Genomic DNA, 13,865 nt, shown 5'->3' with positions numbered 1-13,865 from the left:
GAGAGGGCAGGTGCAGGGCACACAGCGTCTCACCAGCTCAGTAGAAGCTGGGCCATTGGTGCCCTCCGCCAGGTCCCGGACCGGATCCCCTTCCAGATGTTTACTCCCAGCAGTACGGGTGGGGTGCCATCAGGGTCCCAGCCCTGCATCTGGACCCGTCCAGCCTGGCTGAGCCCAGAACTGGAGGGCCTGGGGTGCAGGTGGTGGGGTGCAGGTGTGAGCCCCGAGGCCCGGGGGCTGACAGCCAGGCCCGAGGGGAACGACCACACGTGTGTGCACACGCTGGGGACTGGGCCAGCTTCCCCTCGGTGGGGCGGGACACGGGGGGAGTGCTCTGGGGACCCCTCTGCAGCACCGAGCACCGGAGCCCACACCCCTCTGCCTTCCTCCTGATGCTTCCTGCCAGTGGCGGCCCTTGGGGTCCCAGGATCCTCGTTACCCCCAAATGCAGCCCTGGTTTCATCGTCTCCAGGACCATAGGGATCCCTGAGGCGGGAGCTTAGACGGGACTAACCCTCAGCCATGCCCTGATGGACGGGCAGCCTCGAGAGCGCGGCTGGAGCCGAGCAGGGTTTGGGGGCCAAATCCCAGCCCTTGGCCTGGGTTAGGCCTTCCAGGAGGCACTGCGGCCCCGACCCCTGGGCCCTGCTCCGGCCCTGGGAGCAGCACTTTGCCTGCACGGCCATCCCCGGAGACAGGGTCCTGCTGGCGTGGCTTTTGCTCCGGCTCCAGCCGTGGGCCCTGAGGCCCGCAGGCCGGGCTCTGCTCGCGGCCAGACGTGCCTGCTGCTGTTCAGTGTCTGCTCCATTTCCCAAGCCGCTCCGCCGCTGGGGGGAGGCTCTGACCCAGGGCCAGGTGGGCCCTGCTCCCTGGGCTGCCCTGTGTCCACCGGGACGGAGTGACTGGGGAGGGAGCATGGTTTATGGGGCAGAAGTCCATGTGGCTTCAGACAAGGCTGAGCCAGGACGTGGCCTTTAGAGCTGCCGGTGGCGGGTGAGGTGGGGCAGTGGGCAGACACGGAACCCGGGTCAGGGTGGCTGTTGAGAAAAAGCGGATTGGCAGTAACTGGAGAAAGTGGAATCGCACTGGATGGAGGCCACACCGCACTGTCCCCTCCCCCCGGGGACTGCACCCTCTAGGCGCGTGGCTTGTCTTCTAGGGCGTCCGACAGGCTCTCCAGGCCCGGCTCCCGTCGGCACATGGAGAACGACAGACAGCCGGATGCCGGGGAGACTCACTGTGCCCCCGCCCCCCGCCCCTCCCGCTCGAGCTTGTTTTGGGAGCAGCCTTCTCTCCTGGGCAGTGGCACAGGCAGCTCTTTGCGCAGACGGCAGCTCTGGGTTCACCACCTCCTTGAAGAATCGTGGCGTTAGCCATTCATTTTCTCCCCAGTTAGTGCCCTTGAAGTTCCATAAAGACCTGAACTCCTTCTCAACTCCCGCTTCTCAGTAAACAGTGCGAGCGAGCGAGCCGTGACCTCCCTCTGCTGGCTCTGCCGAAGGGGGCGGGGCTGGTACAGAGGCGGCTCCGGGCAGTCACGTCCCCTGCTTCTCTGCCTTCTGCCCAGTGTGCTGGGGGCCCGGGGACCCTGCCACCCCACTTCGCACACCCCGCTTTGCCACCCCAGGGCTGGTGAGAGGGCAGTGCACGCTGGGGGCCAAGCCAGACGGCCTGGGCTCTGCTGCCTGCCTGCCTGCTGGTCCCAGCGTCTGCACCGTGCTCAGAGGGCTCCTGGGTGCCCTGCCGGCTCCCCACTGCGCCACGGCCGGGGCGTGGGAACCGGAGAGGCTTGGTGGCGGCTGCTGTGCAGGAGAGGCCCTGCTGATGGATGGGCTCATACTCCATTCAGATATGATGCCAGCAGTTTTTGTGGTTTGTCTTCCATTGCGGCAGTAAAGTTTTTAATTAGGAAAGCTAATGAGGTCGATTAGTCATTAGAAGTGACCTCTGCACGGCGGGGCGGAGGGCTGTGTGTGCGGGCCTGATAACGCGCCCGGCCTCGTCGGCAATAAAGGCACGAAGGGTTTGATTCGAGTGAAACGTGCCACGGGGATACATCATGCGGAGAAAAAAATTACAGCCCTGGGAGTCCGTAATGAAGGGAATTAAACCAACATCCTATCTAAATAACATGATTATCTACACAGACCCTCAGCCGGCTGCGGGCGGGAGAGCGCTGCCTGTGGCTGCGGGGCAGGAGGGGAGCCGCTGGGCAGATCCCTGTGTGCCTTCTGGGAGGCCTCGCCTGGCACAGACGCCCCCGGCCTCTGCCCGCCTCTCCCCACTGATGGGCTACCTGGCCGAGCTGCCGGTGTGGGGGTCTCTGTGGGTGGAACCCTGAGGAGCCCTGTGCTGGGGCCTTGCCGGTAGCCCCCGGGAGCAGAGCCCGAGGCGCTGTGCAGGCAGGTGGGGCGCAGGGGGAGCCCCGGCAGCCTGGCCGCGGGGGAGGCGGGGCATTAGATCAGTGATCTGGGCGGTGCAGCTGCAGATGTGACAGCAGGCGCCCAGACGTGCCCCTCGAGCTGTGGGGACATCGCCAGCATCAAGTGGAAGGGACTCGGGCGCAGCAGGTCCTGCAATTGCGTGAGCGCTCAGCAGGCAGGAAGCCGGGTGTCGTCACCCGGCGGTGAACACAGATGTGGCCAAGTACACAAACCTGCGTGGGCACCTGGTGCGGTGCCCCCTGCACCCCCAGCCTCCCCGGCCTGCCTGAGGGACCTCTCGCGGCCATGGTGCCGCCCCCGGCTTGGGGGCATGGTGGTGCTGCTGAGGACACTAGCCTCCTCCCCGCCTACCGCACGCACATCCTGGTGGCTGGTCAAGGCTTAGGCCTGTGCCCAGCTCTCCTGGAGCCCAGGCTGCTGGGCTGGTGCGGACGTGCATGGCCTCGGGGGTCAGGCTGGAAGGTCCCTACAGCCTCCGCTGACCGCCCGTCTGGGTTTTCTCTGCAGCCTCCAACCTGAACGCCCTGCCGGCCCCGGCCACCAGCAAAGTGATCAAGACCCGGTACCGCATCGTCAAGAAGAACCCGGTGTCGCCTTTCAGCGCATCCCCCTTCCCCCTGTCCCTGCCTTCCTGGCGGGCTCGGCGGCTCTCCCTGTCCAGGTAGGAGGCCCTGCCCAGGCTCCTGTGGCCTGAGGCCGAGGGCACCGAGCTTACCACTGGTCTCCTGTTTGCCGGCTGGGATTGAGCTCATCTTTCTGTTCAGCAGCTTCTGCCCCAGATGCGTGGCACACCACGCAGACACGCTCACGCACGTGCTCATGCCTCCTGCATCGGCGAGCTATCAGCTGGCGCCGGAGGCTGTGGTGTCCCTCAGGAGGCCCTTGTGGTGAGAGGCTGGGCCCTGAGCAGCCCTTTGGGACCTGTGACATCTTGTCGTCGTACACTGACTGCTGAGGGCGGGAGGGAGGCCGCAGCCCGCCCCACGCCACCTGCCTCGGCTGAGAGTGTGGTGTCGGCCGCCCTCTGAGACCGCCTGGCTTGGGCTGTGGGCAGAGGGTGCGCCTGCGGCCTCCGCAGATGGGGGCACGCAGCCTGCCCTGGTGGCGCCCACTGCCCTCCTCCCGCACCGCCAGGCCCAGGGAACTTGGCCCTGCGCCTGCTTCTCTGGAGGCAAGAGCTGGGAGTATATTTTAAGTTAATTTTACTGCACTTTTTGTAATATTTTTGTTTTAAATAGATTTATAAGCATCTTGGGGGCTATTTCTACAAATTTATGAAGATAATTTTCACTCTCTCGATAAGGTTGAATTTACACCTGCTATTTCCATATTAATTCACAGTGCTAAGTGGGTCTAATTTCCTTCCGTTCTTCTGTCTGGTGAGCGTGGCCTTTTCCTAATGCAATTTCCCCCTCACTAAATCACTGTGATCGGGAGCCAGGATCGCGCTGAATTAACTTAAATTAATTTACTTAATAAGAGATCATCGTGAATGAGGTTCAGATTTATTGGTTCTACTCCTGCCTCCCCTCCCGCCATAGGTATTCCGCCCACCTGCTGGCCAGGCCCCGCCTCCGGGGTGGTCCGTGGGCCTCTCCTCCCAGCCTCTGAGCACCAGGAAGGGTTAGGCTTTGGTCCAGCTGGGGCCTGGTGGGGGTGTCCATGGCCCAGTGGGTGAAGGTTCCCCGGGGCGGGCGGTGGCCTTGGGCGCCCTCAGGCAGTGCTGCCCTGCTCCTCAGCGGAGCTCCAAGCCCAGCGGGTGGAGCGCGGCCCGGCCCCGAGGAGCCTGTGTGCTGGGCGGGCAGGTGTGTGGGGCGCACCTTGGGTCAGGTGGATGGGGTGAGCCCCTGACGGAGGCCCAGCTGCTCCCCCCCTCAAGCCCCCGCCTAGTCGCCTTGCTGTCTGGATGCTCTGGCTCCTGCAGCCCTGGCGTGGCTCTTGGGCCTCAGTCCCTTTCCTGTGGGAGGAGGCACAGGGAACCCACCGGATGGCCGTGTGTTACCTAAGGGCGTGCGTGGGGCCGTGCTCAGTGGGCCTCCCTCCGCCCTGACTGCCTCCCCAGGCCTGTCTGCCCGTTAGCAGGTACCCAGGACACAGCTGAGCGCAGAGCCCTGGGCTTGGGCCTGCAGGGTGGGGGGTGCGGGTGCCACGGGCTGAGTGCTGCCAGTGGCTGGGCTTCCTTCGCCAAGGCCACCTGTGTCCTCGCTGGGGCTGCCTGCTCAGCACGGTGGCTGTTCGGTGGCTGCTCGCCAGCTGCCCAGCCCCTGTCAGGAGCGCGCGCCGGGCTCTGCTCGTCGGGGCAGCGGAAAGGGCCTTCTCTCGGGCCAGTGGCCAGTCTGATGCCACCCACCCGCTGCCTTCAGCTTCACCAGGGGAAGGCTCTGCAGCCGCTGGCAGTGGCCGAGCCGTTGGCCCCGACGCTGACCGCTGCCCTGTGCCGCTGCAGCTTCAAGCTCCCCAGGCAGCCTACGTCCTGGATCCGGGGCCACAGGAGCTGGCCGGGCCCTGAGGACTCCAGACCACTGCTGCTCAGAACTGGCCCTGGTGCTCGGGGTCTGCCAGGCCTGGGGTCTGGGGGGGCAGCAGAGGGCACCCCAGGGCTGAGGCTCATGAGCGAGGGTTGAATGCTTTTGCTGTAAGATTTGTGGATTTGCCTGCATCCTCGCTGGCTTCCAGCAGGTTCATTAATCTGCACGGAGGCTGAAGTGTGACTTATATCCCTAAACCGCCTGTCGCTTTTTTTCTCTCCAAATTCATTTGATGTGAAAGTGCGGAATAAACAAGCCGCGCAGAAGCCGCTGCGTCTGAGCTGCTGCTCGGGCTACAAATGGCGCTGTCACGGCACTGCCGTCGCCGGGCGCCTCGCTTTATCTTGTTTCGCTTTTGTGTCTGTGCCGTGAATCTCGGGCTCTCTGGGCAGCTTGGCGGGTTCGGGCTGTGATTTTGAAGGCTCTGAAAGGCGTCTCCCAAGTGACGTCTCATTAAGGAGGAACTCAGCCCGGGAGGGGCAGGTCCCCCCGAGCCAGGTTCCCGCCCACCCGCCCTCCCAGGCATGCCCTTCCGCGGCCAGCGCTGCTGCCGCCACGAGTGCCGCTCGGGCGCCATCACAAAGCCAGGCCAGTGACTTCCCTGTACATCGTCTCTCAGCTCTGGAGGCTGGAAGGCTCGGGTCAGGGTGCCCCGGTCAGTCCTCTCCCGGCTGCACACAGCCACCTCCTCGCTGAGCCCCTCCTGTGAGGACCCTAATCCTTCATGGGCCCACTCTCACCCCCTCACCCACCCTCGTCACCTCCAAGGCCCCGCCTCCAGGTCCATCACACCAACAGGAGTTTGGGGGACACACCACTCCGTCCACAGCAGGGCGTCCAGCTCGTGCCCAGACCTGTTGTGAGCAGGCCGTGGAGCTGGGCTCCCACCGCCCGCTGCCTGCCCTGGCGGTGCGCCGGAGGCCAGCAGGCTTGCCGGGTCCCTGGGAGGACCAGCACAGAGGGCGCCCCCAGTGGAGGAAGCAGGTGGCTGGAGGAGACCAGGAGCGGGGCAGGAGGCAGAGCAGGGTCAAGTGCAGGGGCCGGCCCAGCCCTGGACCTGCTGGGAGCCACACGTGGCAGTGCCGGCCACCTAACACCTAACGGGTGACCCTGGCCCGGGTGACCCTGGCCCAGTGCCTGCTCTGGGGGCACCCGGCTGCCCAGGGCCCTGCCCGAGGCAGACCTGCTCTGTGGCTTGTGGCCTGAGGGGACCCAAGGCTGCCCCTCCCCGCTGTGTAGTGCATTGTGGGGCAGTGCCTGCTGCTGCGGGCCACCCCTTGGCCCAGGAGGAGCTTCCCAGACAGCGAGGGCTGCCCTGCGGGAGGGCACGAGGAGGAGTCAGGGCCGCTGGCCAGGGGGCGGGGAGGAAGGAGGACGGTCGCCCTGGGACTCCAGCTCAGGCCCTGTCCCTCTCCTGATTGTACATTTAACTTTTTGGGGTGACTTTTGATCCCCGTTTGCACTTCGCCGGGGTCACTGACCGGGTCCACCTGGTCCCCGCTGCTCCTCACACCCCTCTGTTCAGGCACGATTTCCGGGGAGAGTGGAGACGTGGTGCCCCTTGACCAGGCACTGAGTGTGGCCCGGTCAGGGAGTGCTGCCCACGGCTCGGGGTCACGGTCACGGCCACGCCTCTTCAGCCTCAGCCCGCCCTGTCTTTCGTGACCTGCCGCTGTGGGGACCAGAGGCCCAGTGCTTGGTGCAGCGTCTCTGGGCTGTGGGAGTGCGAGCGGCTCTGTGCAGCCGTGTCAGCCTGGCCGCGTGGCCACCCTGGCCGCAGGGCCTCTGCCGGGTGCTGTGGGCGGTGCGTCGGCCCCAGCCCCTGCCCTCCCCGCTGCACCAGCCACCTCCACAGAGCGTGGTCCCCAGCCGGGGCGCTCCAGTGTCTGTCCCCGTGGACTGGAGCTGTTTCCGCGCTGAGTGAGGATGGACGGGGCCGCAGCTGTGGGCACACGGCTTCTCTGCGGTTGCCTGGGACCGAGTGCAGGCCTGCGGCCCGAGAGTGGCTTCACGTGGAGCTGCCGCCTCCACGGCCTCGGTGCCTTCTGTCCCGTGACAGCCGGGTGCTGCTGGCTCTTCAGTGTCACCTCCCCCACGTGCCATGGGGCTCGTCGTGGCTTACTTTGCGTCCCCCGATGACCGTGCCGTTGCCCGTGGCCCCTCCTTGTCTTCTCCTGGGACAGACCTCAGGCCTCTGCCCAGCTTCAAATTGGCAGTTGGTTTTGGTTTGGCCAGAGTGAGCTGAACGTGGTGAGGCCGGTGCCCTTCACATCTGTGCCAAGTCGGCCTCCCCTGCTTGGATGAGGCCTTGTTTCCTGGCCAGGAGTCTGCGGGGGGGCGCGGGGGGGGTGCGCCCGGCTCAGAGCACCATCAGGGACCCGCCCCCGGCTCTCACTTGCCTGGTCTCTGCCCGCTGCAGGCCGTGTCCTGGGGACCTGGAGCCCAGAGGGGAGTCTGGCTGCTCCAGGGCTCGGGAGCCTGCCCCAGCCCAGGGCACGTTTGTCCCTCATCAGCCCCGCGCCCACCCTGGTCAGAGCATAGCTTTCCTCCGCCCACGGGGAGTCGGCCAAGAGCACCTGTCCGGGTCCCCGCCTGTCCCCTTGCCGGGCCGAATGTGAGGAAATAGGAGGGGAACTTGGAGCAGGAGTTGCCCTGAGGAGCCAGGGCAGGTGGCAGCTGGTCTGAGCTTCGGCGAGAGGCAGGGGTGGGGGGTGGGGGTGACCCCAGCGGTGCTGAGGCAAGTCTCCGGGTGGGGTTTGGAGACCCTGTTTTATGGGGCCGGCGGGTATGGCTCCCCAGGTGCCGTAAAAGCTAATGTGATGGCCGCATGTGCCGTGCTCCTCATTTTTATAATTTTTTACTTTATGAAACAGGACAGGGAACTTAGTGACTTATTACTATTCATTTCGTTTCAATGCAGTAAATATTGATTCAGTTGGGGGTTTTCAATTTAAACTGCTTGGCGATTATATAAAATATGACTGCCTGTGAGATTATGCTTACCGATCCCTTCGCTGCTCATTAGGGAAGGCGCGCGGCAGCCTCTGCCTCCATCATCCTAATGGACGGCCGCGCCACCATCCTGCACGGGAGGTGCGGGCTGCCCGCGGGCCTGACAGCGGATGCAACTCTTAATTTGGAAGCCGGTTCAAAGCGCCGGTATTTACTTACTTCTCTGTCGGAGGCGGCAGCCTCTCTGCTGTCACCTGCCCGTGCTCCTCGCAGGGGGATGGGGGGGATGGGGGAGATGGGGGCCTCAACCCTGCACCCCCCTGCGGTCTGCGAGGGGAGGGAGGGGACCAGCCTGGGGCCGGCAGGTGGGCCGGTGGGTGTTTCCTGGGACAAGAAGGTGGTCCCTGTGGTTTGCCCGGAGCAGCTTGGCTCTGACCATAGGAGCCTCAGAGGTCCCTTCAGGTTGTCCCCATGGGACGCGCAAGGGTTGCCCTCGGCTGCGCCCGGGCCCTGGCCACACCGTGCCAGCACTGAGGGCCTCGTGTGGCCCCGTGGGTGCCCCGGTGACCCTGGGAATGACAAGCAGATGACACTGAGAACACTGCCCGACGGGCAGAGAAACAGTGTCCTCACCACCCCGTTGTCCAGTCGCCTCACGCAGTCCAACACCGTCTGCTCCTCTCCTGGTCCTGAGGCGGTAGAGCAGCGTCCCCGCGTCTGTGTCCTGCTGGACGTCCATGTCAGCTCCAGCCTCATCTGCCCCAAACTCCTCCCCCCACGTGCTCAGGGGGGCGGGGGGGGGAGGGGGGGCGTTGCCCAGGGGCCTGGGGACCATGGCCCGGGGGCTCCAACAGCAAGGGCTCTCTCCGGCCCTGGCAGCCTCAGGCGGCCTGGCCACTGCCTCGTCCCGAGGCCCATGTCCCAGTGTCACGCAAGGGTTCTCTGGCTGGGAGGCCCCAGGAGGCACTGGCCTGGGCGGTGTCCGTCCCCTGCGTGGCTCTGGTGCCTCCCCTCCCCTCCCGCCCCACTCCCCCTTCTTTCTGTACCTGCCCCTCACCCTGCTGTGTGGCTGTGTCCTTCGGAGCCTCCCTCTCCATGTGGGTCCCCCAGGATCAGGGCTGAGGGGCTGTGCAGCCGCTTCATGTGCAGGTGGTGGGGGTGGTTCAGGAATCTAGGGGTGTCTGAGGGTGGGGGCCACTGCAGCTGCAGATAGCCCCTGTGGGCCAGGCCAGGTGACCCCTGCCTGCCCTTCCTCCGGCCACCCTCAGCGGGCGGGCAGCCCTCGGCCAGTGGGACCGGCCCGGCTCCTGCTGCGCCTGGCGGGGCAGCCGAGCCAGCGGCAGGTGCAGGGTTTATGCTCCTGACTTTCCTGAAGTCAGCAAGGCCCGCTGCCACCCGCGCCCGCCCGCCCGCCCGCCGAGCGGGGTAATTTGCGGCGATGTCTGTGGGCCGCGTCCACTCCCCAGTCAGCACTTAATTGGCAGGCGCTTGATTTAGCAGCGCGGGGGCCTCCACCGGAAAGACGGCGCGAGTAAATCACAGCCTGACGCCAGAAAATAGATATAATCTCAGCGTTACCCGCATTAATAGCAGCCGGAGCCGAATTAAAAAGGCCATAAAGCACCGCCGGGCCTAAAGGATGGCCGGCCGTCCCCTCTGCCCGCGGCTCCTCTGGGGGCGGGGCGAGGGCGGGGCGCTCTTCCAGCCCCTCCTACCCTCCGGCCGGAGGCCCCGCCCACCCCGTCCCAAGCCTGCCCCGCCCGAGGGGGGTGTGGGCGGGTGGCTCTGCTTGGCCTGGAGGGCTCCCTGAGGAATTGGACGCCTGGCACCCCCAGCGTGCACCCCCTCAGCCTGCCCCCAGGTGGCCGGGCCCTCTGTCTGCAGCCTGGGCGACTTCGTGGAGGAGCGTTGGCCGTCTGTTAGGTAGACACAACTGGACCACCACGCAGGTCCCGATCAGGCTGTTGAAATCACTCATTTCTGGGGTTTCCTCCGGGGAGACCACCCCTCCAGGACAGGCCGCTGCTCTGCTGCCGGGAGCCCAGCCGGGCAGTGCCTCCTGCAGGCCGTTTGCATCTCTCTGGCCCCTCAGTGTGGCCACCAGCCAGGAGCCTCTGGGCAGCTCGGCCGCGCTCGCCAGGCCAGGCTGTTCCCTCGGAGTCCTTGTCAGGTGCGTCCTGTTCGTGTGCCTCCGCGTGTTCCTGGCGTGTTCCTGGCGTGTCAGATGGCCGGCGTGTCACCCTTTCATCAGACTCTTCTTTTTCTTCATCTTCAGTTTTGCCTTCAGTTTTGTTTGAGAATTTTTAACAGGGTTTTCACTTTCCTGTGGAGTTCAATCTGCCATCCTCTTAAGGCAGGATATTGATCTGCTTAGAGCAGAGGCCCCTGCTCGATTATGTGAGTTCAGTGACATTTCCTTCCAAGTTTTACATTTAAAACGTTGATCTACTGGGAATGTATTTGGGGACGTGTGTAAGATGGAAGCTCGTGCACCCCTGGCTCGGACTGCCCTCGCGTCCCTCAGCTGGGCTGCATCGTGACACTCACGGGGTGACTGTCTTAGGGGTCGCCAGGGAGGCGGGGGGGCAGGGGCAGAGCAGATGGTGGCCGTGGCGGGGGGCTGGAGCCCGGCCAGGGGGCAGAGGGTGAGGGGCACAACCCAGAGGGAGCTGGAGAAATGGGGTGCAGGCAGCGGGGCCCTTTACCTGGAGCCCATCAGGTTAGGGGCTTGTCCCGGTGGGTCAGGCCGGGTGGCACCTCAGCTGACCAGAGGTGAGGACAAGGCCCAGCGATGGTCCCAGCAGGCGAGAGGGGCCTATCGGAGCAGCTCGAGGCGACGGCTGCAGACGCCACGGTGCCGGCTTCTCAGGGGCCTTGGCCGCCAGGGCTCCGGTCTATGGGCCGGTCTCCGCATCCTGTTGGTGAGGCTCAGAGCCCGCACGAGGCATCGGGATGGAGGGTGCAGGGGGCTGCTGCGTGGACGGGGGTGCAGGCCGCGGGTGGCAGGTGGGTCCGGCCTGACGAAGTGTCCGGGTTCCGGGCTGGGCCGTGGAGGGAGGGTATTGGGGACGAGGCCTTGGGGCCTCCTCAGGCTGCGCTGCTGTGGGAGGGCAGGTGCCGGGCAGGGTGGGCCTCTGGCACGGACCCCCATGGGGACTGTCTCCCAGGGAACCCAGGCAGGATCGGCCTGTGCCTTCCGTCCATGGCTTGTCCCCACGCGGAGCCCTGCCAGGGGTCCTGCGGGCTCGGGCCCAGGTGGCGGGCTGCCTCAGGAGCTCACATCAGGGCAGGGGATGGCCAGTGCGGGGCCAGGTGGGGTGGGGACAGAGAGACAGAGGGTAGAGAGGGAGAGGAGGGGTGATGGAGAGAGTTGGGGGCGAGGGAGCAGAGGAGGGGCCACAGGCTGAGGGGGTGACCCCTGGACACTCGGTCGAGGACCCGCCCCAGCCCTGGGCCCCAGCCCCTCTGCCCCTCAAGCTGAACTCTGCACCCCCTCGCGGGGTCATTAAGGCCCAATAATACCTGTTTTTTGCAGCTGACGTTCAAAACACCAATAGCTTTGGCTGGAATGGATGTTTAAAGTGTCATTTTATGGAGAATTTTACTTTCCATCTTGTTGTTTATTAGGCTCTTATAGGGAAAGCTTGTAATGCATCCATTGATCGAAATACCAATTGAGCAGATGTGAGCACATCAAGTAGCCCAGCCTCGTGATGGGGCCGCGGCGTGTGATGGACGCAGCGCAGTTCGTGTTGCCACAGCGCGGCTGGCAGGGCGCCGGAGCCACCTCTGCTTGTTACCTGGGGAGGTGGGGGCCTCCCTCAGGAAGGAGCGGCACCAGGGGGAGCCTCCAGGTGACCTGCGGGCCAGCCCCCCAAGGTCACACAGCCCCATGTTACCCAGGCTCCATGCCCAGCAGTGGTCCTGCCTCTGTCCCAAGGTGGCGGGAAAGGGTGGGAGGCGGCCCAGAGAGCCAGGCGGCTGCAGAGGAGTGGCTGCAGGGGGGTGGCCCCCTCACCTCCCGTGCTGCAGCCCTGCGCACTGGGGGACTCTGTCTCCCCCCAGAACCTCTGTCAGCACCGCCCTGCAGACCACCCGGCATGTGGGGGGCTCGTGAGGGGAGGCCTGAGCTGCGCTGGCCTTGAGGGGGGTCGAGGATGGGTGTGGGCTCTCTCTGAGCTCGAGCCCCTTCTCTGCCAGGCAGGCAGGGGGAGGGCGGAGGGCGTCAGCGTTTCTGTGGGAAGCGTGCTAAGCCTGCAGCCGTCACGGTGGCGCTGCCTGACCTACTTGGGATTTGCTGTGCGGAGCCGCCTCCGCTTCTGCTGACGCCGCACTCCCTGCGCCTCGCAGCCCCGCGGCCCCGCGCTCCATTTCCTGAAACTGCTTCCCCGCTTGTTTTCTCTGCTCCCCAGCCAGCCCGCCTGGGTGGCCTGGCCACTCACTGCCCCTGCCCCAGCCAAGGGGGTCGGCGGTCAAATTCCACCTGGGAGCCAGGCTGAGCCCCTGCCAGCCACCGCCCCTGCGGCCCGGGCCTCGGCCCACCCGCCACCACACTCTCGTGCCCAGGGGCTCCCTGCGGCGAGGCAGCACCTCTGGTCTGGGCGGGGCCTCTGGCCCCGAGTGACCCTGTCCCAGGGGAGGCCCCGCCCTCTCTAGTCCCTGAGGAGGGCGCCAGGCTGCTGGTGGGGCTGGTGTGCTGAGCCGCCAGAGGCCTTGGGGACCTCAGGGTTGAAGGAGCAGAGCCTGGTGTCCAGGGGGGCCTGGCGGAGTGGCCCTCTCGGGTCTGCCCGAGGTGAGCCCTGCACACCCTGCCCTGGTCCCTGGCTTCTCCACGCAGCCTCCTGTCCTGCCCGGACCCTGGTGCCTTCCTCTGGGTCTCTGCCCTGGTATCTCCCACTCCGCTCCCGGCACGGCCTGGCCCCACCCATGTGCTCACGGTGGGCGGGCGGGCGGCCGGGAACTGCCCGCTGCTCCCCACGCGGAGGACACGTGGGCAGCTCTTCTTTTTAACCTGCCTCTGTGGTGTGTCTTGCCCCCATTGCTGCCCATTTTCCCTAAAAGTTTTTTCTCCCCCCCCCCCACCCCCGTCCTTCGTGCCCCCCCGCCCCCGGGGGGTGTAGTCAAGGTTATGGCGATAAATCCTGGGGCATCGTCACTTCTATTCGGAGTAAATTGGCTGGCCTCTTTCAGGCTGAAGGGAAGATAATTTGCTGTAGTATTTCAAATGGATTAGAAATGGATTTGAAGGGGAAGTTCATGCCTCCTATTACAGAGGCGAGAAAGAAGACCGTCTGAAGGCACAGCTCCCTCCCTGGCCTTCATTATCCACGCTTAATACCTTTCCTATTTCCCAGCGTTAATGAAATTTCCTGGCGGCGTGGGCCCACCGGACGCAGGGAGAAGCCTTTAGACCTGAGGCTGCTGTTGGAGAAAAGGAATTACCAGGCCCTGGGCGAGGGCAGGAGCGTCCCCAGGCCCTTGGCCCCGCTATTATCTCATTAATCTCACCCCCTCTCCTCAGCACAGCTCCTTCCCACAGGCTGTCCTCGCCATTAGGTAACCGTTTGCTGAGGCTCTGACACCCAGGCAGCGAGAGGCTCCTGCGTGCGTGCGGGCGGGTGCCCCCTCCCCCGTCCCAGCCCTCAGTCAGAGACAGCGGGTGAGGAAGGACACAGGTGGTCAGGGCACTGCAGGTTGGGCCTGTTTTCCAGGGCAGGTGGGCTTTCCCCGGGCCTGTGGGTGCGCCCCTCCTCGGGGCGGCCTCATGACCCTGCAGGGACGCAGTTTCCCCGACCCCGCTGGCCGGGGCTCCGCTCTGGGCTGTGGGATGGGGGCTCAGGCACAGCTGCCCTGAGAACAGGGGCCACAGCTCCTGGGAAGGTCAGAGCCCCCTGGGGGCCCCAGCGTTGGCGGGCCTGCAGGGAGGGGCTGGCGCGGGAGA

At 65.3% G+C, this 13,865-nt stretch overlaps 1 protein-coding gene across 2 annotated transcripts in view; it reads left to right on the top strand.

Moving 5' to 3' along the window:
- LOC102429090 (zinc finger CCCH domain-containing protein 3-like) overlaps positions 1–13,518 on the top strand; it is a 23,229-nt gene extending 9,711 nt beyond the window's left edge. The window contains exons 3-4 of one of the 2 annotated variants that reach the window (XM_023749011.1): positions 2,952–3,105; positions 13,464–13,518. In XM_023749011.1, the coding sequence (XP_023604779.1) occupies positions 2,952–3,105; positions 13,464–13,503 (194 nt within the window). In that variant the 3' untranslated portion in view covers positions 13,504–13,518. Of the gene's footprint in view, positions 1–2,951; positions 3,106–3,211; positions 5,297–13,463 lie in introns of those variants that run through there. The other variant, XM_023749010.1, reaches the window with a different exon arrangement.
- The last annotated feature ends 347 nt before the right edge of the window (positions 13,519–13,865 follow it).

This window comes from Myotis lucifugus, unplaced genomic scaffold (genome assembly GCF_000147115.1).
Source record: "Myotis lucifugus unplaced genomic scaffold, Myoluc2.0 scaffold_2350, whole genome shotgun sequence".
Classification (NCBI taxonomy): domain Eukaryota; kingdom Metazoa; phylum Chordata; class Mammalia; order Chiroptera; family Vespertilionidae; genus Myotis; species Myotis lucifugus.
This window is presented reverse-complemented; position numbering and strand designations above follow the sequence as displayed.